The sequence below is a fragment of the Plecotus auritus genome (genome assembly GCF_963455305.1).
Source record: "Plecotus auritus genome assembly, chromosome: 9".
NCBI lineage: Eukaryota > Metazoa > Chordata > Mammalia > Chiroptera > Vespertilionidae > Plecotus > Plecotus auritus.
The window spans coordinates 79,699,148-79,726,100 of NC_137783.1; the positions used below are offsets into that span (position 1 = coordinate 79,699,148).

Here is a 26,953-nt window from a genome sequence, read left to right on the forward strand (position 1 = left end):
TAAACTGATTAAAGAAACATATCCTTTTGCAAAGCCAGAATCATCCTACCTGAGAACAAGGATGATCAATACTCTTCCACTGTTTGGGTTAAAGGTGATTTAACATCTAAACAGATGTTGGTTGTGAATACTATTATCAATACCAACATTTTCTAAATTTAAATTTTGTTCTAAATTTAGAAAATAATTCACTATGAATAATTTACTAAAGTAATAAACCAATATGGTGCTTTACACTTGGATATCATCACAGGAAACTCATATGGTACTAATTTAAATGCTGAAATTCCTATTTGCAACACAAAATTGGACATTTAATAGTTTAAGAAATACAATGATAATGATTCACTTAGCCAGAGGTCCCCAATTATGTTGGAACCTGGCAATGATACAGAAAAAGTATCTCAGCATTTCCATCCAAGAATCCGAGAACTTCACTCTAATGGGTTACATGTTAAGTAAGTTCAGGTCAGTGTAACTTAGAACTAATAATTAAATCAAGAATGTTAATTTACTGAGCTTGAGCCAGAAAATAAGGGAGCTATTATACTGCTAGACATCCAAGCCAACTAACACTGAGAACTAATAGGAACAGCAATTTTAAAAACATTTCAGTAACTGCTGGTAGCATTATGAAAGTATAATATGGTACATTATGCTCTTAATGAGGAGTTGAGTCATAAAAAAGTTGAATTATAAAAAATGTTCATGTTTAGTGTACAGTTTAGGATGCTAGGGAAACACATTGCATTTTAGAAAAATTTCTGACCAAATAATGGTGAAAGAAAAAAGTTCTTAAAAGAAGCTAACTATGATCAGAAAGGATAGGAATTCAACAACTCTTAAACCTGTAGTAACAGGGTAGGATTCTCACCTTTTAATTGATTTTTCACTTCATAAAATATAGTGTACATAATTCATTTTTACTACCTAAAGAGATTTCTCCCATTTACATAGTACAAATCTGTCAACTTTGATTGTTTTTACTATTTGTTTTTGTATTTCATTGTTAAAAATTAAAACATTCAAGCCTATGAGTTTTATTTACAGAAGGAAATACAAGTATTCTGGATTCTCCAAGATTAAATTATATTCAGTATAATTTTTGGTAAAATGCATTTTATATTTTAAGTTTCTGGGAACTGCTAATTCTTACATAGTGAACATTCATAGTAATTCTCTAATAGAAGGTAAATTTTAATTTAAGATGTAAAGACCTTTTTACCAACTGTTATTTAACAAACCTCCCCTAGGTTTTTAGAACCGGAATAGTTTTACAATGTCTAAGCACACACTACTTTTAGAAATGATTAGAAAACCAGGGGTCCCGGTATTTGTTAAACTGAATCACCTGGCAATAAAATTCAGTTAAGGCCCTTGGCATTGGTGACACTTCTTCCCACTCGGACCTGCTGCTGTGGTAGACCTGCACTTCATCTGTGATTTCATCGGGGGCGTAATCACCACCTAATATGTAAATTTTATCTTCAATTCCAACTGCACCTGCATTAAAGCCTGCACATTCAAAAGATCCTTCACCCTTCCAGACACAAGTATCTGGACAAAAACTATACACCTTATAGGTGGAAAGGTCACATATATACAGCGTGCAGTTTACTGGGACAGCTTTGATGAGTGTGGCATGAAAAAACTGCCCAAACTCTGCTACTAATTCCGACCACTGATCAGTTGTAGCGTTGTATCTGAAAAAGCAATCAAGTGATGGGTTAAAGGCATCTGTAATCTCTACCTCTGATCCGAGAACATAAATTACACTTTGGCATGCACTTGCTTCAGGGTAGTAGATGCCCCTGGGCAACGGGCTAACAGACATCCATTCTTTGGAAAGAGGGTTGTAAGATTCAACATCTAAGAGGCTTTTAATGTCCTGAGATCCCGTAGTCTTTCCACCTATGACAAACAATCTATTGAGAGCCATAACCGATGTATGCATGGTTCTTGGTGTTTTCATAGTCGATACTGGGAAGAAATCATTTTTGACTGGACAATAGCACCAGGTTTGATCAGTGGCGTCATGATATGACTCTGCAATATGAAGCCGAACTGTTCTACAACACGGCCCCTTGCAACCACCGGTCAAGAATATTTTTTCTCCATAACTTGCCAGACTAGATCCGGGCAAATCAATCAGGTGTGATTGTGGCAGTATTTTCCACGAATCGGTTTTAATATTATAGCAAAATGTGTGCTGATTTTCGCCATTTTCCTCAGTTTTGTGAACAAATATGTATTTTTCAGTTGTGGATGGTCGCGCATCAGGGAAAAGTCCACCAGAACCTTGCACACACTTAACTGCATCCATGACTATGTCAAAACAGTTGGTGTTTTTGAGTAAACACTCTTCATTGAGCAGATAGTCTTGAAGTGTCTCCTCAGGTAATTGATGTAATCTTACTTTTTTAATCAAATAAGGCAGATGCTTTTGCCTCGCTTCTAAGTTATATTTAGTCCAATTAAGGACAACTTTCAGTACAGTTTCTTCTTCAGGAACATCTAATTCATCCGATTCCAGGCATTTCTGCACTACTCCAAAATTCATCTCTAAGAAATCACTGGATTTAAATAACAAGGAAAAGTGATGTTGTACAAAGTATAATGCATGATCAAACAAACGGGGTGAGCCATAGCTATCTGATATAGATAATAACTGTAAACAATTGACAATATCAATACTTTTTATTAAGAAGTCACTGCAGGCTTTGGATAGGAAGGGAACTTGAAGAAATGATGACACCTGGAAGAACATTTCCACGTTATCCCCTGTGATCTTTGCTTTTCCAGTATAGGCGTAATCAAGAAAGGCTTTCACCGCTTCGGAGGACAAATTGGTAATGGTAACACTCCCACCATCTCTTTCTTTCATGTTTACTTCAAACATAGCCCTACAAAAATAAAGAACATAGAAGAAGTAAACAGAAATAATCTATTCCATGAAAATTTTCAGTATTACCTTGAAAAGATTTCCTTCACCCTTAAGTTGATTTAAAATATATTTATAACATATATTTCAAAGCATCCTAATAAATTAGTTTAAAATCTTGAATAGATACATACAATACTATTTATCTACAAAACTTACATATTACATAATTCCCATATTGCAAAGTATTCATTATAACTGAGCTATAGCAACTAATCCAAAGAAGGCTATAAAAAGATTCAAATTTTGTACACTGATTTGATGTTCTTATGTATTATTCATAAAATCTCTCTCTTATGGCTGAATTCATTTATTTATGGGTTGGTTAATTAGCACCAACTCTGCAGGTAATAACTAAAATTATTTAAGGTACATAATGCTTCTGCGTTTAGTATTTAAAAGTCTTTTTCAAATTAATTTTTGGCCCTAACCGGTTTGGCTCAGTGGATAGAGCGTCGGCCTGCAGACTGAAGGGTCCCAGGTTCGATTCCGGTCAAGGGCATGTACCTTGGTTGCGAGCACATCCCCAGGAGGGGCGTGCAGGAGGCAGCTGATCGATGTTTCTCTCTCATCGATGTTTCTAACTCTCTATCCCTCTCCCTTTCTCTCTGTAAAAAATCAATATATATATTAAAAAATTGATTTTTGATTTGGCAGTACTGAGACCTATGAAAATGGAATACAGTGAGTTATCAGATGTTACAAGTGCATCTGTCTGTGTGGGGAAATCCACCAAATAAGATAAAAACATCTAAAAGGACACATTTCATACAGCACTTTAGGAAAAAGGGAAAGTGATTTCAAAAAATGAAACAGCAACCATGTCCCACACCTATGGTCACCTATCTAATAAATGGTAGAGCTGGGATTTAGATTTAGGGTATGAGTATTAAGAGGCCAAATGCTGCAGCACTGTACTATACAGCTTCCTCTGATGAAGAGGTGACGTGAGGATAAGGGAGCAGAAAAGAACTACTTGGAAGAAAAACTGGATTAGGATAGAGGGGAAGAAACTGGTGGAACCTGAGAGTGACAGAGCATAAGAACAGTTAGGGCTCCAGGGAAGTATAAAGAAAAATAACAGAAGTTATCTGAGAAAAGAACTGAAAAAAACAGATGAAAACATACAGTGTAGTTAGGCAAACAGCTAATAAAAGTTGTATTTTTTTGTCTTAAATCTTACTCTTTCATTGTTTATTAGAGATTTAAACCCTGTTTACTTCAAATAAAAATTGCTTAAAACTTGAACATAATGTAAAAAATTGCAGTGAGGACTTAAGTTTACTGCAGAGTGACTAGGACGGCTGAAGCCCAGGATGCCACCAAGAGGCCTCACAGGGTCATGTGTTTGACCCCAACCCTTGCAGAATTCCCAATGTAAACAGTGGGTTCTTACAGCGTCATGACTAAGACACTCCTTGTAAGATGATCTACATGGGAACCAACTTATATTCAGAAGGTTGCCAAAATTGGAACAAGCTGGGTCCCCTTCAGAAATGCTTCTGGAGGAACTTCTCACTAGTATAGTGAGAGGTTCCAGAGAGGAGAAATCTTGAAATCCTCTGGATTGGAGTCCCTCTCTTCTTGATAATCCATTGATACAATCAATACATGACTGAAATGTGGTTTCCTCTCAGACGCCTCATTTTCTTTGAACTTTGCTTTCATTTTGGATGAATCTGTTCTTTCCTCTTTTTCTAAAAAGAGGAAAGAACAGTGCAGGGATCCCCTAAATAAAATGACTGTAGATGAAAACAATTTTCCCATGAACATTATAAGGGACTAATGTTCTATAAAACATCACAAAAGATAGTCCTAAATTTTTATACTCAAAAATTATTAGTTAATCTAGGCTCTAATGAGCTCTTTTCAAGAAATAAAAATTATTGTTGCATGCTCCTGTGGATGGAAAATTGAGGAGAGTTTAAAAAGCTAATTTAATTATCCATATCATAAAATCTGAGGCATACACAAGGTAAAGTACCTGAAAAAGTCACTGCACGCTGCTAACACACAACGATGACATGGGATTATTTCATCGTTCATGATTATTTTGAAATCATAAAAGACATTTTGTTCTCTAAAATTCTGTAGTACACTCAAGATTTTCTGTCCATGATCTTCTGACACAAGTAAGTTGTTTGTTTTCTCAGATGGAATTCCATTACATGAGCTTCGTTGATTGAAATCATATGAATTATCCATATCCAATTTCTATTTGTACTTAGAACTGAAATGAAAAAAAAAATCACTGAAGTAGAGTCCTAATAAAATTTTCAGATCAAAATTTGCCCTCTTATCAATTATAAAAAACTAGAGGCCTGATACATAAAATTCATGCAAGGGGCGGGGGGTGTGTGTCTCCCTCAGCCCAGCCTGCACCCTCTCCAATCTGGGACCCCTCAAGGGATGTCCGACTGCCCGTTTAGGCCCGATCCAGGTAGGCCTAAACGGGCAGTCGGACATCCCTCTCACAATCCAGGACTGCTGGCTCCCAACTGCTCGCCTGCCTGCCATCCTGATTGCCCCTAACCACTTCTGCCTGCCAGCCTGATCAGCCCCTAACCACTCCCCTGCCAGCCTGATTGATGCCTAACTGCTCCCCTGCCAGCCTGTTTGCCCGTAACTGCCCTCCCCTGCAGGCCTGGTCATTCTTAACTGCCCTCCCTTGCAGGCCTGGTCCCCCTCAACTGCTCTTCCCTGCAGGCGTGGGTCCCCCACAACTGCCCTTCCCTGCAGGCCCGGTCGCCCCCAACTTCCCTCCTCTGCCGGCCTGGTCACCCCTAACTGCCCTCCCCTGCAGGCTTGATTGCCCCCAACTGCCCTCCCTTGCAGGCCTGGTCCCTTCCAACTGCCCTCCCCTGCTGGCCATCTTGTGGTGGCCATCTTGTGTCCACATGGGGGCAGTAATCTTTGACCACATGGGGGCAGCCATCTTGTGTGTTGGAGTGATGGTCAATTTGCATATTATTCTTTTATTAGATAAGAGGATTAGATACGATAGAGGCCTGGTGCACCAGTGGGGGCTGGCTGGTTTGCCCTGAAGGGTGTCCCAGATCAGGGTGGGGGTTCCCTTGGGGCGTGGGGCAGCCTGGGTGAGAGGCCTGTGGTAGTTTGCAGGCTGGCCACGCCCCCCGGCGACCCAAGCAGAGGCCCTGGTATTTGGGATTTATTTATCTTCTATAATTGAAACTTAGCCTTCAGTGGAGGCCAAGGCAGACCAGGGCTGCAGAAACTTGGCTTCCTCCATTGCCGGGGAAACACAAGCCTCCTGCTCTCTCCATGGCCGCAGCCATCTTGGTTGGGTTAATTTGCATACTCGCTCCTGATTGGCTGGTGGGTGTGGCTTGTGGGTGTAGCGGAGGTACAGTCAATTTGCATGTTACTTTTATTAGCTAGGATGCTCACTAAGAACAATGACAAAATAGTAATCCTTGTTCTAAACATTTGTTTTCATGACATTTAAAAATAAATTCCTTTTAAATTTGTATAAATGTGCTCACTGGAATAAAAATTATATTATTAAGGATAAAGTTCAAAATATATAAATGTGTTAAGTAGCACAATTTATAAATTGTATAAATAGCTTATATAGGACCTCACTACATGACTAGTCTTGTTTTATGTAAGAGCCATTATTTATATAGTAATCATTTGGGTATATACCCAACACATTCCTCTCCCCACCCACTCATTTTCTTCTGGTAACAAAGCAGATGTTAAATATTGATTTTGATTCTGACACAAATAAGTTTGATTCTGACACAAGTAAGCAGAATTCCCAATGTAAACAGTGAGTTCTTACAGTCATGACCAAGACACTCCTTGCAGTTATATGCCTTTAGACTTTTAAAAGACAACTGATCAGGGGGGAGGGTTTGGGGGTGGAGGTGGAATCTGTGTTAAATTGTATTAACTATTTATGGCCTTTACTAAGGAAGAAAAAGGCAAGCATTGATCCAAGTTGGCTTATTTGAAAGCAGAAAGAAACAACAAATAACTTTACTTTAAAGGCCTTTTAAACATGAGGTCAGAAATCTTGGGTAGTTGAAGGCCAGATAATTGTGACTGTTCCAAACTACAAACTCAGTTCTAAGCATGAAAGTTGACACCACCAAAAGCAAGGAAGTAGGAAACAGGAAACGATGACTAGGAATGAGAGTAGGCAAAGAAATATAGAACCTCGATTTCTTAGTATATTTCTGTTTTGGTTATCTATTGCTTTGCAAATCACCCCAAAATTGAGTGGCTTAAGACAAAAATTTATAATCTCTTATGGTTCTGTGGGATTAGCTGAAGCTTCTTGCTTGGGGGTTTTCATATGGTTAAAGTCATCAGCTCTGGCTGAAGTCATCTTGTTACTGGAAAGGGGATCTAGCCCTTGGTGGGTCTCCTAGGATCCACCAGTAGTGTGTGGGTTCTTGACTTAGTGCAGGAAAAATTTCACAACGTGAGTCCAGATGACTCTGAGGGAACATTTATTAAAGCTGGGGACAGTAAAACAAGAAAGGGCTTTGCATAGAAGCAGCAGCAGGAGAGCCTAGGCTGGGCTGTCTTAGCTCTCTAGGAAGGCAGAGAAAAGGGAGCCTTTGGAACAGGTTCAGGGGTTAGCCTGGGAGGAGCTGCTGCTGCCTATTGCTCCCCTGGCTGCAAGTCTCACCGGGTCCTTTAAGGTTAGGAGATGCTGCCTATGGGGAACAAGAGAGGGAAGAAGGTAAGGGGATGGTGGGGCTGCTCCCCACAGGGAATGCGCAAGCTGGGTCCTCTGCCTTGAGGCATTTATCTTTCTCTTGTGGGTGGGAATCTTAGTGGAGATCTCAGGGAAGGGTTTCAGCAGATTATTCATCAGTTTTCCAGGTGTGCTCCTTCAGGGTCATGGTCTTCACTGATTGGTCAGTGTCAGGGCAGGGGGTCCTTAGTCATTGCAGCTGGTCCTGGTGTTGCCCACGAGGTTTTCCTGCTTTTCTGGACCTGGAACTGAAATACAACTGAGGCCTAATGTTATCTCTAGAGTGGTAACTTTCTGTATCTACTGTCAATTGCTCTGCCAATTTGCTCATCTCTCTGTCTGTTTCCCTATTCCACTTGTCCTGGCTTACTGGCCTGTTTCAATCTGAAGGCCTGACTGGGTTAGAGGTCCAATATGGCTTTTTCATTCACATTTCTGATGCTTCAAATGGATTGCTAGAACACATGGGGTTCCCCACCTCCCTCTCTGAGATCTCTCCATGTGGCTAGTTTATACTTCCCTATATGTGGTATTTGGACTTCTCTGCACCAAGCTGGTCCTCCCAAAGGGGATGTTTCTAGCCTAGGTGGAAACCAGACACTAGAGAAGTAGTCTGAATGGTCCTACAGCATCAAAGCTCCATTTGAGGACTGAGACAATCTACTGCTGTGGACAGTAACCATGAGCCATGTTTAGCTCTCTAATTACTTAAATTTTTTTTTTAAAGTTTCTTAGTTGCTCTAGTGATATTTTAAGTGATCAGTAGCCATATATACTGGTAATGTGATGGTTACTTTTATGTGTCAAATTCACTATTTGGCTAACCATTATTTGTAGGTGTGTCTGCCAGGGTGTTTCTGGATGAGATTATCATTTGAATCAGTAGACTGAATAAAGCAAATTGCCCTCTTTAATGTGAGTGGGACTCACCCAATCCATTGAAAGCCTGAAGAAAACAGAAAGGTAGGAAAGAATAATTTCTCTCTGCCTGACTGTCTTTGAGTTGGGACATCAGGCTTCTCCTTGAACTAAGACTCCGAAAGACTACAACTTTACTATCAGCTCTCCAGCTTGCTGACTGAGACTTCTCTACCTTCATAAACATGTAAGCCAAATCCTTATAGTAAATCAATCAATCTATCTATCTACCTATCTCCCTCCCTCCCTCCCTCCCTCCCTCCCTCCCTTCCTCCCTCCAATTGGTTCATTTCTCTGGAGAACCCACAACATGTGGTTAGTGCCTATTATTTTTCACAGCACAAATAAAGTTTCACTGGATAGTTGATATTAAGAATAGTATGGACCTGGTTGCTTTGCTCAGTGGTTAGAGCATTGGCCCTCAGACCAAAGGGTCATGGATTTGATTCCTGGTCAAAGGCACATACCTCGGTTGCAGGCTTGATCCCTGGCCCCAGTCAGTGTGCAAATGGGAGGCAACCAATCAATGTTACAACCAAACAAAAAATGCAGACTTAAATACTAATATATCAATAATTGTAATACGTGTAAATCAATAAGTGTAAATGGTCTATACGCACCAATTAAAAGACAGACATTAGCAGAGTAGATTGAAAAAAAAAAGAACCAACTTTATACTTCCTACAAGCAACTCGTTCCAAATAGAATTATATACTTAAGTAGGTTGAAAATAAAAGGATGGAAAAAGACAGACTATGCAAGCATTAATTAAAAGAAAACAGGTATGGCTCTATCAAGTAGACTTCAGTAAGGGAAATTATCAGAGACAGAGAGTAACATTACATCATGTCAATCCACCAAGAAGAAAACCTAAAGGTGTGTGTACCAAACAAAAGAGCTGCAAAATATGTGAAGCAAAAACTAATAGAGCTGAAAAGAATAACAGACAAATATACTACTAAGCTGGAAATTAATACCTCTTTCTAACATTAATCAAGTTAGTAAGTCAGCAGTGATATAGAACTCAATAATACCATCAACCAACACAACCTAATAAACTTTTATAGAAAACTCCACCAAACAACAAAATACACATTATTTTCAAGTGACTGTGGTATACCAAGAGTGACAGTATCTTGACCCACAAAACAAACCTCAAATGATTTAAAAGAACTGAAATCACACAGTCTATGTTCTTTGACCACAATGAAATCAAACTAGAAATAAGAAAAAGATAACATAAAATTGTCCACACTTGGGAACAAAATAACACACTTGTAATTAATCCATGAGTCAGAGAAAGTCTCAAAGGAATGAAAAAAAAAAAAACACACAACACATTAGACTGAATAAAAATGAAAATATAACATATCAAAATGTGTGTGATGTAGCTAAAACAACACAGAAAAATTGATAGCACTAAGCACTGACATTAGAAAAGAATAAAGGTCTCAAGTCAATGATATGATATAAGCTCCCATCTCAAGAAACTAGAAAAAAAAAGCAAATTAAACTCAAGATACGCAGAAAGAAATGTAAAGAGCAGAAATCTATGAAATTGAAAAATTAAGACCATAATGAAATACCACTACTCATCTATTAGAATGGCTAATAGGAAGAATAGTGATAACACCAAGTGCTTAAGAGGATGTAGAGACACTGGATCATTCATACATTGCCAGTGGAAATTACTTGACAGTTTCTTAAGAATATGAACACAAGATAGTGATCCCATCTGGCCAGGAAACTCGATGCACAGTTTTGCCTGATTCAAGACCTCAAACAACGAGCCTTGCTGGCTTGGGAGCCAGTTATGCTGCCCAGTTGGGCAGGGATGCCAATTCTTAGCTGTCTACTACTGAGTGCAGCCTCCAATCCCACCCCACCAAGAAACCTGGCCAGAGCACCTGGAAAACTAAGTAGGCCAGTAGTACGTAAGCAGAGCACCCGACCAGTGATTCTGCCCATCTGCAAAACCCAGCTGGTGACCCCATATAGCCAGGAAGGTTGGAGCAGTTTTGTCTTATTCAGGTTCCCAGCCAGCAAGCCATATCAACTGTGGCACCTGTTACACAGACCAGTTTGGGAAGCAAATTTGAAGCCCTGTGTAGAGCTGAAAACAGCTTCCAGGCCTACCAAACCATGCAGCCTAACCAGAATACCTGTGTAGCTGCAGAGCCCAACCTACAGCTCCGCTTACAATGGCACTGGAATGGAGAGCTGAGCCAACATGACACCACTAAAGGAAAGTAATAAAGCTCCAATAACTTACCCTAAAGAAAAGGAGATTTATGAACTGTCTGCGAAGAATTCAGGATGATCCTCTTATAAATATTGACTGAACTACAAGAAAACACAGACAGTTAAGTAAAACTAGAGGCCCAGTGCAGGGATTTGTGCACTGGTGGGGTCCCTCGGTGTAGCCTGCAGGGATTGGGCCGAAACTGGCAGTCCAACACCGCCTGCCGCTTCTGCTCATCCCCGCCCCACTGTGCCTGCCGCTGCTGTGGCTCAGTAGGCTCGCTGCCCCTCTGCTGTGGTCTCTGAGCTGCAGAGGCCAGCATTGAGCCCTGCATCTGGCGCCATCTGTCAACTGAGCAGCACTCCTGCTGTGGGAGTGCACTGACCACCAGGGGACAGCTCCTGCGTTGAGCATCTGCCCCCTGGTGGTCAGTGTGCATCATAGTGACCGGTCAACCAGTCGTTCAGTTGTTCAGTCGTTCGGTCACGTAAGCTTTTATATATATAAATGAGCAAAATAATGCATGAACAAAATGAGAATTTCAACAAAGAATTAAAAATTATTTAAAAATATCCAGCAATTTTAAAGTTGAAATATATGACTGGTCTGAAGAATTCATTGGAGAGTTTAAACATCAGACTCAGTCAAGCAGAAGAAAGAATCAGTTTACTAGAAGGAGGAGCAGAGAGGAAAATAAAAAATGAAAAAGTGAAGAAAGCATATGGGACTCATAGGATACCATCAAAAGAACAATATATGCATTATGAGAATGCCAGAAGGAAGAGAAAGAGGAAAGGACAGAAAGTATTCATAAAGCAATAATGGCTGAAAACTTCCCCTACCTGCAGAGAGAAATGGACATCCAGAGTCATGAGGCCCAAAGGATGCCAAATAGTGCTACACAGAGACACATCATAATGACATTGTCAAAAGTCAAAGACAGAATGATATTGAAAGAAGCACAAGAGTAAAACATTACATACAACCCCCTCCCCCACCACCACACCCCCAATAAGACTATGGGCAGAAACTCTGCAGACCAGTAGAGAATGAGGTGATATATTTAAAATATTGAAAGAAAAAAAATTATCAGCTAAGAATACTATACCTGGCAAAGCTGCCTCTCAGAAAAAATGAGAAGTAAAAACTTTCCCCAAAAAACAAAAGCTGAGGGAGTTCATTACCACTACACCTGCCTTACAAAAAATACTAAAGTAAGTTCCTCAAGCAGAAATAGGATGCTAACTAAAATCATGAGGATATATGAATGTTAAGTGTAACACTAACTGGTAATGGTAAATATACAGTCAAAGTCAAATTCTCTAATACTGTAATGGTGCTACATAATTGAATGACAACTCTAGTTTAAAAGTTAAAAAACAAACATATTAAAAATAACTATAAATACAATAATTTGTTACTGAATATACAATATAAAACTGATATAAATTGAAACATCAATAACCTAAAATATACCAGGAGAGGGAGGGGGCAAAAATGTCCAGTTTATATGTTAGCAAAATTAAGTTATCAGCTTAAAGGGTGTTATATTTTATGTAAGCCTCATGGTAACCAATACGGAAAAACCTGTAGTAATTACACAAAATATTGTGATATAGGAGTCTAAGAATATTGCTACAAAAAGTCATCAAACTGGTTTGGCTCAGTGGAAGAGCGTCAGCCTGTGGACTGAAAGGTCCCAGGTTCGATTCCGGTCAAGGGCATGTGGCTTGGTTGCGGGCACATCCCCAGTGGGAGGTGTGCAGGAGGCAGCTGATCGATGTTTCTCTCTCATCGATGTTTCTGACTATCTATCACTCTTCCTTCCTCTCTGTAAAAAATCAATAAAATATATTTAAAAAAAAAAAAGTCATCAAATCACAAAGAAGACAGAAAGATAAAAAGCAAGGAACAAAGGATATACAAAACTGTCAGAACACAATTAACAACATGGCAATATCAAGATTTTACCTAACAATAATACCTTTACTAGTAAATGTAAATGGATTAAAGTCTCCAATCAAAGGACAGAATGACCGAATGGATAAAACACAAAATCCAGCCCTAGCCGGTTTGGATCAGTGGATAGAACATCGGCCTGCGGACTGAAGGGTCCCAAGTTCAATTCCGGCCAAGTGCACATGCTGGGTTGCTGGCTTGATCCCCAGTTGGGGGGGGAAGGGGGCGATGCAGGAGGCAACCGATAGATAATTCTCTCATCATTGATGTTTCTATCTGTCTATCCTTCTCCCTTCCTCTCTGAAATCAATAAAAATATTTAAAAACAAAAACAAAAACAAAACAAAACATAAAATATGCAACATAAAGCTGCCAACATAAAACTCACTTTGGCAATAGACACACACAGAATGAGAGTAAAGATGTAGAGAAAGATATTTTAAACAAATGGTCATTAAAAGAAAGCAAGGGGTAATTGTACTTATAAAAAAATAGATTTTAAGCTAAAAATGGTCAAAAGAGACAAAGATGACAATGGGGTCAATCCATCAAGAAGATATAAAAATTATAAATATTCATACACCCAACATCAGAGCATCAAAATATATAAAGCAAATATTAACAGAACTATCAGGAGGTACAAACAGCAAAACAGTAATAATTGGGGACTTTAACACCCCACTTTCAACATGGATCGATCATCCAGACAGAAAATCAATAAGGAAACAGAGGATTTGAACAGCATTATAGACCAAAGAGAACTAACAAATGTTTACAGAACCTTCTGTCCAACAAAAGCAGAATAATGATTCTTCTCAAGCATAAACAGAACATTTTCTAGGACAGACATATGTTAGGCCACAGAGCAAGTCTTAGCAAATATCAGAAGACTAAAACCATATCAACTCTGTTTTCTTGCCATAATCATATGAAACTAGAAATCAGTAACAGGAGGAAAATGAGAAAATTGGCAAATATTTGGAAATTAAACAACACATTCTTGAACAACCAATGTATCAAATAAGCAATTAAGCAGGAAATAAAAAGTATCTTGAGACAAATAAAAATGAAATTACAACATACCAAAACTTATGGAATGAAGCAAAAGCAGTCCTAAGAGAAAAATTTATAGCAATAAATGCATAAATCAAGAAAAAGATCTCAACTAAACAAATTAATTTTACATCTCAAGAAACTAGGGAAAATAAGGAAATAATAAAGATTAGAGCAGAAATAAATGAAATAGGAAAAAAATAAAAAGATTGACAAAACTAGAACATAGTTCTTTGAATAGATGACAAAACTGTACCTAGACTAACTAAGAGAAAGGGAGAGGTGGAGAGATCACAAATGCATAAAATTATAAATAAAAGAGGAGACATAATAACTGATATCACAGAAATACAAAGGATCATAAGAAACTACTATGAACATTTATACATCACACCAGATTACCTAGATGAATTGAATAAATTCCTAGAAACAACCTCCCAACTCTGACTCATGAAGAAATAGAAAATCTGACCAATTACTATAAGACTGAATGAATAATCAGAAACCTTCCAACAAAGAAAAGTCCAGGAGCAGATAAATTAATGGGTAAAATTTACCAAACACTTAATAAAAAAGAATTAAGGTGAATCCTTCTCAAACATTTCCAAAACAACTGAAGAGGAAGGATCACATAAACTCATTTTACAAGGCCAGCATTACTGTAGTACCAAACCACAAAAAGCCATTACATAAAACTAGATGCCAATCCCTAATAAATATAGATGCAAAAAAATCTCAACAAAATATAAGCAAGCCAAATTCAACAGCACATTATAAAAAGATTATATTCCATGATTCATCCCTGGTATGCAACTTAAACAAAACAGTAAATGTGATTCATTACATTAATTATAAAGATACAAATCATATGATCACTCAATAGATCCAAAAAAAGTATTTGAAATTTCAGTCTCTATTCATAAAAATTCTCAACAAACTAGACCTAGAGGTTATTATGTTAAGCAAAATAAGCCAGTCAGAGAAAGACAAATATCACATGATATTACTTATATGTGGAATCTAAGGAACAAAATAAACTGACAAACTAAATTGATCCAGAGGCATAGAAGCATGCAACAGACTAAGGAATCTTGGAGAGAAGGGGAGAGGCGGGCAGTAAGAGATTAACCAAAGAACTTATATGCACACTAGGGGCATGAATTCATGCACCTTAAAAGGAACTGTGGGCCGCAAGGCTGTGGTGGGCACAAGGGCGGGTCTCGGCCCATCCTCCACCATCCCACCGTAGCCAATGCCCACCATGTCCCTACCCGAACCCTCCCGCCATGGACCCCGGTCCCCTGTCTTCTGGCAGCCCTGCTCTGGCCGCCGCCGCTCCCACGTGCTAATGGTGCCAGCCCTGCTTGCATCCGCTTACAGCGCAGAGCAACTGGGGCCGGTGCCAGCAGTGGGTGTGAGTGGCAGCTGCTGCCCCAATCACCCCTCAGGAGCAAAGAATTTTCAGTAACCACCAGAGGCTCACCTCGATGACAGCGACCGGCGCCCTGCCTTGGTCTGGTGCTTCCGCTCACCTTCTCTACCATCCCGCCGTGGCCAATGCCTGCCATGTTCCGCACTCTGCCACCTGCTGCCGATGCCCACCATGTTCCGTGTGCGCCCCCCTGGTGGTTAGCGCATGTTACAGCGACCGGTTGTTCAGTTGTTCGGTTGTTCCACCGTCCAGTCTATTTGCATATTAGGGTTTTATTTATAGAGATTATATATATAGATACGCATTACCCATGGCCACAGACAATAGCGCTGTGAAGGCCTGAAGTAGGACGGGAACCTGATGGAGGAGCAATGGGGATAAAAGGAGGGACATCTATAATACTCTCAATAATAAAGACCAAAAAAATCTCAACACAATAATAAAGGCAAACTATAACAAGCCCACAGCTAACATCATACTCAATTGTGCAAAGTTAAAGGCTTTTTCTCTAATATTGGGTTTAAGAAAAGGGTGACCACACTCTCACCACTATTTAACATAGTACTGGAAGTGCTAGCCAGAGTAATCAGGCAAGAAAAATAAATAAAAGGCATCAGAAGTGGAAAGGAATTCTGTCTTTTTTTTTTTTTAATAAATCTTTATTGTTCAGATTACAGTTGTTCCCCTTTCCCCCCCCCCCATAGCTCCCTTCCACCCTGTTCCCACCCCACCTCATACCCTTACCCCTCGCCCCCTGTCCATAGGTGTAAGATTTTTGTCCAATCTCTTCCCTCACCCTTCACACCCCCTGCCCCCTGAGAATTGTCAATCCACTCCCTTTCTATGCTCCTGATTCTATTATATTCACCAGTTTATTCTGTTCATCAGATTTTTTTATTCACTTGATTTTTAGATTCACTTGTTGATAGATATGTATTTGTTGTCACTTTGTTGTTCATAATTTTTGTCTTTACCTTTTTCTTCTTCTTCCTCTTCTTAAAGAATACCCTTCAGCATTTCATATAATACTGGTTTGGCATTTGGTGGTGATGAACTCCTTTAGCTTTTTCTTATCTGTGAAGCTCTTTATCTGACCTTCAATTCTAAATGATAGCTTTGCTGGGTAGAGTAATCTTGGTTGTAGGTTCTTACTATTCATCACTTTGAATATTTCTTGCCACTCCCTTCTGGCCTGCATAGTTCTGTTGAGAAATCAGCTGACAGTCGTATGGGTACTCCCTTGTAGGTAACTAACTGTTTTTCTCTTGCTGCTTTTAAGATTCTCTCTTTGTCTTTTGCCCTTGGCATTTTAATTATGATGTGTCTTGGTGTGGTCCTCTTTGGATTCCTCTTGTTTGGGGCTCTCTGCACTTCCTGGACTTGTAAGTCTATTTCTTTCACCAGGTAGGGGAAGTTTTCAGTCATTTCTTCAAATAGGTTTTCAATATCTTGCTCTCTCTCTTCTTCTGGCACCCCCATAATTCGGATGTTGGTATGCTTGACGTTGTCCCAGAGGCTCCTTACACTGTCTTCATATTTTTGGATCCTTTTTTCTTTTTGCTTTTCCGGTTGGGTGTTTTTTGCTTCTTTGTATTTCAAATCTTTGACTGGATTCTTGGGATGCTCTAGTCTGCTGTTGGATCTCTGTATATTATTCTTTATTTCAGTCAGTATGCTTAATTTCTGATTGTTCCTTTTTCATATCCTTGAAGGTCTCACTAAATTTCTCAGAGGTTTCTAGAAGATTCTTGAGTAACCTTATAACCGTGGTTTTGAACTCTATATCCAGTATTTTGCTTTCCTCCATTTCTTTCACTTGTGACATATTTGTCTTCACATTTTGGCTGCTTCCCTGTGTTGATAGAGTGGCCTTGTGTGCTAGGTGTCCTATAGAGCCCAGTGGCTCAGCCTCCCCAATTATCTGAGGTGGACACTCTTGGTGCACCCCTTTGTGGGCTGTGTGCACAGTCTTGTTGTAGTTAAGCCTTGATTGCTGTTGGTATCACTGGGAGGAATCGACCTCCAGGAAAATTGGCTGTGAGGACCAGCTGTGTCTACAATGGGAGACCAGCTGTGCTGGAGACACCCTTATGGGGCAGGACTTGCTTCAGTGGGGCTTTGGTGCTCACTGAGTCTGCCCCTTGAGTGTGTCGCTTATGGATGTGAAGAGTTGTAATCTGATATGGTTTCACACTGACCACTGGGTACTCTGGCTCTTGAATCTCCAAGTAGGTGCAAAGTAGGCCACTGCCTAAGGCCACCCAGCAGGAGCTACAGAGAGATCTTCAGATTCCTCCTCTTTGTTTGGGGTTTGGAAGTGCCCAGATGAGTCCAGCTGTGAAGCAATGCAGGCTGCTGCTGCAGGGCCTTAGGCCTTCTTTTGGAAGCTTTGGAGCTCTCTGACCCAGCTGCAGTTTGTTATGTTTTAGGTTGCAAAAGGCCAGGCCATTCATATGCAAAAGCCACTGCACACAGCTTGGGTGGGGTTGTAATTGGATGGGGCGGGGTCTCAGGGAGTCACCAGGGCAGAACAAATAACAATGTCTGCTAGTCAGCCCTGCCCTGGAGAGGTCTAGCCAGAGTAATCAGGCAAGAAAAATAAATAAAAGGCATCTCTGTGTTCTGCAGCCCCGTGCAGGAATAACAATCGCTGCGAGCACCTCCGAGAGAAAGCCACCCTCGCGTTCTGGCCCAATGCCAGGCAGAACAGTTTCTCTCTGTATGAGTCTGGGTCCCCAGAGTCTCACCCAGAACTGGAGTTCAGAGCAATTGGGAGCTTGTATCTCCCTCCCAATTGAAAAAACAACAATGCACCCAGTTGCCAGCCCGTTTCACGCACGCCTCCATATGTCTGCACTTCCACACCTCTGCACCTCCTACCAGTCTCAATGCAATGCACTTTTTTCTTGCCTTCTAGTTGTAGAACTTCCACTCAACCAGCTTTCCTGTGGCTCTGGATGATATTTGTTTTGACTTTTAGTTGGAGTTGTTTTTTTTTTTTTTTAAATATATTTTATTGATTTTTTACAGAGAGGAAGGGAGAGGGATAGAGAGTTAGAAACATCGATGAGAGAGAAACATCGATCAGCTGCCTCCTGCACACCTCCCACTGGGGATGTGCCTGCAACCAAGGTACGTGCCCTTGACCGGAATCGAACCTGGGACCCTTCAGTCCGCAGGCCGACGCTCTATCCACTGAGCCAAACCGGTTTCGGCATGGAGTTTTGATGTGGTTGTGAGAGGCAGCAAGTACAGGTGTTTACCTATGCCGCCATCTTGGTTGTTCCCAAACTGTCTTTTGTACAGATCACATGATTTTCTATATAGAAAAGCCTAAGGACTCCACCAAAAAAAGTGTTAGAACTAATAAATGAATTCAGTAAAGTGGCAGGATACAAAATTAACATACAAAAATTAGTAGTACTACAACAAATTATCTAAAAATTAAATAATAAAAACAATTCCAATTACAATAGCATCAAAACCAATAAAATACACAGGAATAAATTTAACCAAGTAGGTGAAAGATTTATACACTGAAAACTAAAAGACACTGATTAAAGAAGTTAAATAAATGGAAAAATAACCTGTGTTCATGGATCAGAAGAATTAATATTGTTAAAATGTCCACACTACAGCCATCAGTAGATTCAATGCAATCCGTATCGAGATTCCCAAGGCATGCACTGGCCCAGTAGGTTGGAATGTCTGAAAACCAAAAAGGGTTTCAGGTTTGATCCTGGCCAGGGCACGTGTAAGAGGAAACCAAAAGATGTTTCTCTCTCTTTCTCTAAAATCAATTAAAAAAAAATAAAAAAAGATTTCTGAGACATTTTTCACACACACAAAAAAAGAAAAAACAATCCTAAAATTCATATGGAAATGAAGACTCTAAATAGCCAAAACAATCCTTAGAAAAAAACAACATCAGACACATCACATTGCCTAATTTTAAACTATATTACAAAGGTATAGCAATCAAAGCCATATGACACTGGCATAAAAACAGACACAACAGACTAATGGAAAAGAATCAAAAGCCTGGAAGCAAACATACAGAGTCAACTAATATTTGACAGGAAGCCACAAATACTCATTGGAGGGAAAACATTGTCTTTAGTAAATAATGCTGGGAAAGTGGATAATTACATGCAAAAGAAGTGAAATTAGACCTCTATCTCATACCACTCACAAAAATTAACTCAAAATCAATTAAAGATGTAAATGTTACTGAAACCAGTTTGGCTCAGTGGATAGAGTGTCGGCCTGCAGACTGAAAGGTCCCAGGTTCGATTCCGGTCAAGGGCATGTACCTTGGTTGTGGGCATGTCCCCAGTGGGGGGTGTGCAGGAGGCAGCTGATCGATGTTTCTCTCTCATCGATGTTTCTAACTCTCTATCCCTCTCCCTTCCTCTCTGTAAAAAATCAATAAAATATATTAAAAAAAAAAGATGTAAATGTAACACCTGAAATCATAAAAGTCTTAGAAGAAAAATAGAGAATAAGCTCCTTGCCATTAGTAATAGCAATGATTTTTTTGGATCTGACATCTAAAGTCAACAAAAACAAAAATAACCAATGGGACTACATCAAAGTAAGAAGCTTCTGTACGGTAAAAGAAACAACAAAATAAAAAGGCAACGTGTAAAATGGAAGGAAATATTCTGCAATCACATATCTAAGGTGTTACTATCCAAAATATATAATATACAGCCCTCACCGGTTTGCTCAGTGGTTAGAGTGTCAGCCCACGGACCAAAGGGTCTTGGATTGGATTCCTGATCAAGGGCACATACCTGGGTTGCAGGTTCCCGCCCCATTCCTGTATGGGGTGCATGCAGAAGGCAATCAGTTGATGTGCCTAGCTCACATCGGTATTTCTTTCACTCCCCATCTCCCCTCCCTTCCACTCTCTCTGAAAAGCAATGGAAAAAATATCCTCAGGTGAGGATTAACAACAACAACTCAGTAGCACAAAAACTCCAACTAATCCAATTAAAATGGGCAGTTGCCCTAGTTGGTTTGGCTCAGTGGATAGAGCATCCGCCTGTAGACTGAAGGATCCTGGGTTCAATCCTGGTCGGGGCACATGCCTAGGTTGTGGGCTCAATCCCCAAGAGGGGGACGTGCAGGAGGCAGCTGATCAATGATTCTCTCTCATCATTGATGTTTCTATCTCTCTCTCCCTCTACCTTCCTCTCTGAAATCAATAAAAATATATTTTAAAATAAATAAATATAAATAAAAACGGGCAGCCAGGCTGGCATGCCTCAGTGGTTGAACATCAATCTATGAACCAGGGGGTCATGGTTCGATTCTTGGTTACGGCCCAGTCAGGGCATATGCCAGGGTGCAGGCTCAATCCCAAAAATTTATAGATGATTTTTTTATAGCAGCTTTAAACTGAAAGCAACCAAAATGTTGCTCAATAGATAAATGAGTATACAACTATGGTACATCCATACCATGGAATATACTCACCTTTAAAAAGAAATAAATTATTTATATTACAACTCAGATGAATTTAAGGGCATTATGATGAGTGAAAAAAGTCAATCACAGAAATCACATACCATATGATTCCATATCTATAATATTCTTGAAATGACAAAATTAGAGACATGGAATACAGATTAGTGGTTTCCAGGGATTGAGATTATGGCTCACAATCCTCAGTTGTGATTGAGGAAGATGAGGAGGTGGGTATGCACAAGGTGGGGGGGGGGGTGAGGTAGGCACAAGAAGACCTTTGTAGTAATCTATAATCTGTAACTTGATTGTGGTGGTAGTTACAGGGATCTATCTATATATGTGATAAAACAACAGAACTATATGTACCAATAACAAATTCCTGGTTTTGATTTTGGTCAATAATTTATATAAGTTATAACCACTAAAGAAACTGAGTGAAGGATACATGTGATCACTCTATACTATGTTTATAAATTCCTGTATCTGCAATGTTTCAAAATAAAAATTGAAAGAAAAATACAATAAAATATAAATTCAGTTCAGAAACTATTTTGATATCCCAGTTTTGTTCTAATTTAAAACACATAGAAAATGCAAAGAAAACATTTTTTTTTTCGGTATTCATTTGTGGTTCCTCAGTTTTTAAAAACAAGTTGAATGTAAGACAAAACAGCTAAAAGGTACCCAAACCTGAAACTTTCAAAAGGATAAAAGCGGTATTTCTGCCTAGTGGCACAAATCTTAAGAATATCAATTTTAAAAAGCCCACACAGTCCTGGCCTGTGTGGCTCGGTTGGTTGGAGCATGACCCCATGTGCCAAAAGGTTGTGGGTTCAAAGCCCAGTCAGGGCACATACCTAAGTTGCTGGTTTGATCCCTGTCAGGACGTGTAGGGGAGGAGCCTACAGATGCTTCTCTCTCATATCAATGCTTCTCTCTCTCTCCCTTCCTCTCTAAACAAATAAGTAAATAAAATCTCATACGTAGCTATTCACTTGTATTAAGTTGCTAAAAGTTAAAGCCTTTCATGTATATCCTAATGACAAATCTATAAAGCTGAAATTTTTATTTCTTAAATTTGGTTTGAGTAAGGGTCCTAAATGGCTCATCAATTACTAGTGACTTCTATTGAGGCTGAGGGTTTGGCTTGCCCATCTGCCAAGTGAACACACCAATTACACTGTACTATTGTAATGCTTAATTGATATCATGAATATTAAATATTGTCAAGTGGTATGCAAATATTAATGGTTAAAATCAATAATGATATGTACTTAGCCAGTAACATTATTTTAATTCTTGGCAAAATATCTGTAAGGCACTTTTCCCCTCCAAACATTCTGCAAATTCAATATCATATTTCATTAATTTTGACACTTTTTTCCACATTTAACATATCTAAAATTGATAGGTATCTTAAAATCACTTTTGGTCAGGGAGCAGTCATGCCATATTTGTAACTATGTGTACACACCTCAGACGGTGAAGAATGGGTATCAGCATCTTAAAGAAAACCCTGGAGCCCTAACTGGTTTGGCTCAGTGGATAGAGCGTCGGCCTGCAGACTGAAGGGTCCCAGGTTCGATTCCAGTCAAGGGCATGTACCTTGGTTGCGGGCACATCCCTAGTAGGGGGTGTGCAGGAGGCAGCTGATAGATATTCCTCTCTCATCGATGTTTCTAACTCTCTATCCCTCTCCCTTCCTCTCTGTAAAAATCAATTATATATATATATAGAAAACCCTGGTGATAGATAATAATGGATACTCATTTAAAAAATGATACATCATTAATGTTCATAACATAGAACGGTATGTGGTAAAATATGGACATCAAGACTCTGAGTTGAAAGTGAATTAGAAGAGTTTTAGATTCTTAATGTGAAGAAGTTTTAAGAGCATCTCAACTAATTTTGCTTATATATATTTTTATATAGGTACTAGGGGGATATATAATTTTTTTTTAGAAAAGGACTTTCCATAAGTATGAAAAATTCCAAGTGATAAAAAGTTGCCATAGTTAAAATGGCATTTTTCCTTCTTAGTAGCACATAAAACAATGGTATATGTTATAGAACTGCATCTCAGCTTCATCTCACCTTTCTACTCAAAACATTGAATCAATTTTCAAAACTACTATGTTCTTGTTCTCTTTTGGTGTTTTCCATTAACATTTTATTTAAATAATTGAATCAATAAAAGTTCAAGGATCAAGCCTAAGGACCAAGCCTTTGATATAATGACAAAAAAAAGTCACTCAATCAAGGCTTTGATTTCATTGGTTCCCCCCAGTGATATTAGTTTGAGTTTGGTCACTGATGTTTTAATGAAGAGCATGATTTCTGGCCTATTTTATTCCATATTTATTGTAGAGTACTAACTACATTGCCAGGTACTGAATTAGAGATAGCATGGAGAATAAAGTCAGACCTGATCCCTGGTTTCTTGGTATTTAGTATCTAGTGAGAAAGACTGACAAATTATAAATTATTATAAATACTGTGAAGAAACACCTGAGAAAAGGAAATAAAAATGAACACTGTGAGGGGAAGTATTCAATTTCAGATAAAAATGGTAATAGTGAACACGTACATAGTGTTACTATGTGTCAGGCTCTGTACTCCAGACTTTATATACTCTTTAATCTTCTAAACCACTATTGTCCCCATTTTATACACAGGGAAAAGGAAGCTTTGTGAATTTAACTTAATTGCCCAAGATGATGTAGCAAATAAATAAGGGAGCTGGCATGTAAACTCACAGTCTGATCCCAGGTCCTTGTTTTCATCCACTACAACATTAGCGAGAGCCTTTCTGAGAAAAGTGTCATTTAAGTTGACACCTGAATGATGAGAAGGTAAGGAGGGGCTGCTGAACAAAATTGTGTATAAAGCCCTAAAGTGGGAAAGGGTCCCAAGAAGACAGGGCCCTTACAAGCATCAAATCCTGTCTTACAGCAAGGTGTAGGGGACAGGATTATAAAGGGGAAGGGGCTAAGGTGAGGCCTGGGGGTCTGCAGACGTCAGCTTTTGTAATTAGTCATCAAGGGGGTGAAATGATGTTGATGAGATGGTGATGTTTTGACTCCTGGTGGGTCGGTATGAACCTGCTTATCGGTTCTGCTTGCTGGATTCACAGCTGAGTATCCTCCCTAATCACTTCACACAGCTCTTGAAAAGGAAACGTTAAGAAAAACTTACCCTCCTATCCTATATAATAAAAGGGTAATATGCAAATAGACCAACTGGCACAACGACCAGTTGCTATGACATGCACTGACCACCAGGGGGCAGATGCTCAATGCAGGAGCTGCCCCCTGGTGGTCAATGTGCTCCCATAGGGGGAGTGCCACTTAGCCAGAAGCTGGGCTGATATCCCCCAAGAGCTCCTGGACTGCGAAAGGGCCCAGGGATCTCCTCCCGCACCCCCTCTCCTCCCCCCCCCTCTCCTCCCCCCCCCTTCCCAGTTCACAAATATGCACCAGACTTCTAGTTCACATATAAAAAATTTAACCCCCCTATTCACATAAGTATATGTCCTAAGATTTAAAATGAGTATTTCTCATATTAATGCAGGTGCCCTATCTATTGGATTATAAGTCACCCCTATCACTTTCATCGCTGGAATATAGTTAATGAGAGCTAGGAGGTAGGTGAGATAGGACTCCAGAAGGCCAGTGCTACCTCATGCAGGATCCCATAAGCCACAAGAACCTGAAATGTTTTTCTAAGTGCAATTGGAATCACAGAAGATTTTGAACTGAACAGTGATAGGATCTGATTTATATTTTTAAGTATCATTCTGGCTGATGTTTGAAGAATGAATTTTAAGAAGGTAAGAGAAATCGAGTCCAAGTTACTCATTTATTCAACAAATATTAAAAAGTTTACCGAGTAGCTAATATTGTGGCAAGCTCTTTCCAAGGTACTGCAAATACAGCAAAAACAATACAAAGTCCTACACTCTGGAATAAACTTTAGAGTGGTACACACACACACACACACACACATATACACACACACACAACACACACCTCTTTCCTCTACATCAACAATTTCTTCCACTCTACTGGACATTTTCTATCAGTGTACAAATTTTTAGTACCTCCCATTTTTAAATAAACATCAAACAAAACTATATCGTTTGACCTTTTATTCCCCTCTAGCTATCATCCCATTTGCTACTCCCTAATTGAAAAAAAAACAAAAAACTTCTTTAAAGAACAGTCTATAGTGCCCTAGCTGGTTTGGCACAATGGATAGAGCATCCGCCTACGGATTGAAGGGTTCTGGGTTCGATTCTGGTCAAGGGCACATGTAAGGGGTTGCGGGCTCTGTCCCCAGCAGGGGGTGTGCAGGAGGCAGCCGATCAATGATTCTTTCTCATCATTGATGTTTCTACCTCTCTCCCTTCCTCTCTGAAATCAATAAAAATATATTTAAAAACAAAAAACAGTCTGTAGTACTTCACCTCCAGTTAGCAGAAACCACTATAATCAAGGTCCTTTCACCCCACTAAACCAAGTATTAGTAAGAATGTCTTACACTTTACATATCTTTACATTTTCTCTTATTGTAGCATTTCTGTACATGCTTTATCTGTTTTGCCTGATTGTAAACTCTGCAAGGTGTAAGCAGACCTTAAATATAACACATTGACACGGACTTTTATAGTATTAGCTAAACTCATATATCAAGCGAGTAAATCATTTTACAGCTCTTTGCAGACTTGTATATGTGTATGTTCAAAACCCCATTTATCTGCAAAGTATTGAAGGGGGCTCATGATATCACGAAAAGCTAATAGAAACAAGCACAGATGAAATACAACCCACGTTAAAGAGGATGACTGTGTTAATGACTTGCTGGCCTTTTATTGACATTCCTTGGCAACCAAAGGAAGAAGAGAATCTGAATCCCACAGTGTGTGTAGCATTTAACCAACCACAAAGTTAGGCATTTACATTCATCTGCAGAGATCAACTTTTCCCTGGACCAAAACCCGGAAGGGGCTTTGATCACTAGGGCTGTCATAAAGTCACCGACAGTCGTCTACCTGGAACAACTGTGGAAACAGAGACATCGGTAAAAATAACGGAGCAAAGACAGAGTAGCTCTGAAGGGTTGCTGAAGTCATTTAACTTGGTTCTGCTGCTTTTAGAGCAAGGACCTGTGATATGGTGGACCCACCGGTGCCTCAACAAGAGAATCCTCAGTTTTCTCCCCCGGGATTTGGTCCAGGCTTGGCAATCGCAAAACAGCATGAGTCACTTGATGGTGAGAACAAAGGGTCAACAGGAGCCCAGCGGCTCGCGGGCAGCCTCGGCCCCACTGGGCTACTCAGGGCAGGAAGTGTCCTAGGTGAGCGGAGGGGTCCAACCCAAGGGGCTGGGGGAGGAAGGCAACGGGCACCAGGCAGTCCCTTCCCAGACGCGGAAACCTCTCCCGGTCCCGAACACGAAGGAGCGGCAGAGGCAGCCGAGGCCAAGGGGATCGTCTCTTCGGTGGGTCACGGGGGTCTCCTGGAACAAGATGCTAAATCACCCCACTCAGTACCGACCCCAGAGATCACCCACCTGCAACAGCGGTATCCGAAGTTTCCACCCCAGTCTGCCTCCAGAGGGCTGATTGCGATTGGCTTGCACCGCTGTCCCGTTAGCTTTTATCCGCGTGTGAGTGGCATAACTCGCCGGCTCTTGGCCTTGGTCCCGCCTTCCGCTCGCGCCGAAGCACCGCCCCGTGACGTCACACGCTGCCGCAGAGCGCAGAGGCGTGTCTCTGTCTCCGCCCAGCCGCGGCGCTGGGGGCGGGGAAGTAAGGGGTCGAGGTGGGAACGTGCCCGCGAACTTGTGCGACGCCCCGCCTCTTCCGCACGGACGCCGGGAAGAGGGGTGGAGCCGGGTTAGCGTCCGTGCCACCAGGCCCGAGGTGGCGGCGAGGTTCTTTTCCAGTGGATGGTTCCGCACGCCCGGCGGTTCTGCTCGGTGCCCGCGATGGAGGGCGTGCGCTGGGCCTTTCCCTGCGGCACGTGGCTGCCGAGCCGCGCCGAGTGGCTGCTGGCGGTGCGATCGATCCAGCCCGAGGAGAAGGAGCGCATTGGCCAGTTCGTCTTCGCCCGGGACGCTAAGGCAGCCATGGTACTATGGGTCTTGGGTATTTTGAGCGGAGGGAGCAACTGTTGGGGGAGACGGGCAGGCGACACTCGGGGCG

The 26,953-nt window shown here is 40.5% G+C and overlaps 2 protein-coding genes across 5 annotated transcripts in view; one reads left to right on the forward strand and one right to left on the reverse strand.

Moving 5' to 3' along the window:
* Positions 1 to 301: 301 nt before the first annotated feature.
* KBTBD3 (kelch repeat and BTB domain containing 3) lies at positions 302 to 26,484 on the reverse strand. Of its 4 annotated transcripts, XM_080642493.1 has the most exons (5): positions 26,320 to 26,426; positions 15,326 to 15,631; positions 10,861 to 10,931; positions 4,926 to 5,171; positions 302 to 2,903 (listed from the first exon to the last, which is right to left on the reverse strand). In XM_080642493.1, exons 4-5 carry the CDS (start codon positions 5,144 to 5,146, stop codon positions 1,301 to 1,303), a joined length of 1,824 nt encoding a protein of 607 aa, XP_080498619.1. In that variant the 5' UTR covers positions 5,147 to 5,171; positions 10,861 to 10,931; positions 15,326 to 15,631; positions 26,320 to 26,426; the 3' UTR covers positions 302 to 1,300. The 4 variants fall into 4 exon arrangements, with proteins under 4 accessions (XP_080498619.1, XP_080498618.1, XP_080498620.1 ...); XM_080642492.1 differs by lacking the exon at positions 15,326 to 15,631 and having other exon boundaries at positions 26,320 to 26,484; XM_080642494.1 differs by lacking the exon at positions 10,861 to 10,931 and having other exon boundaries at positions 26,320 to 26,431.
* The window catches only part of AASDHPPT (aminoadipate-semialdehyde dehydrogenase-phosphopantetheinyl transferase), a 30,619-nt gene continuing 29,690 nt past the window's right edge, over positions 26,025 to 26,953 (forward strand). The window contains exon 1 of the mRNA XM_080642495.1: positions 26,025 to 26,880. Within this exon, the coding sequence (XP_080498621.1) occupies positions 26,698 to 26,880 (183 nt within the window). The 5' untranslated portion in view covers positions 26,025 to 26,697. The remainder of the gene's footprint in view (positions 26,881 to 26,953) is intronic.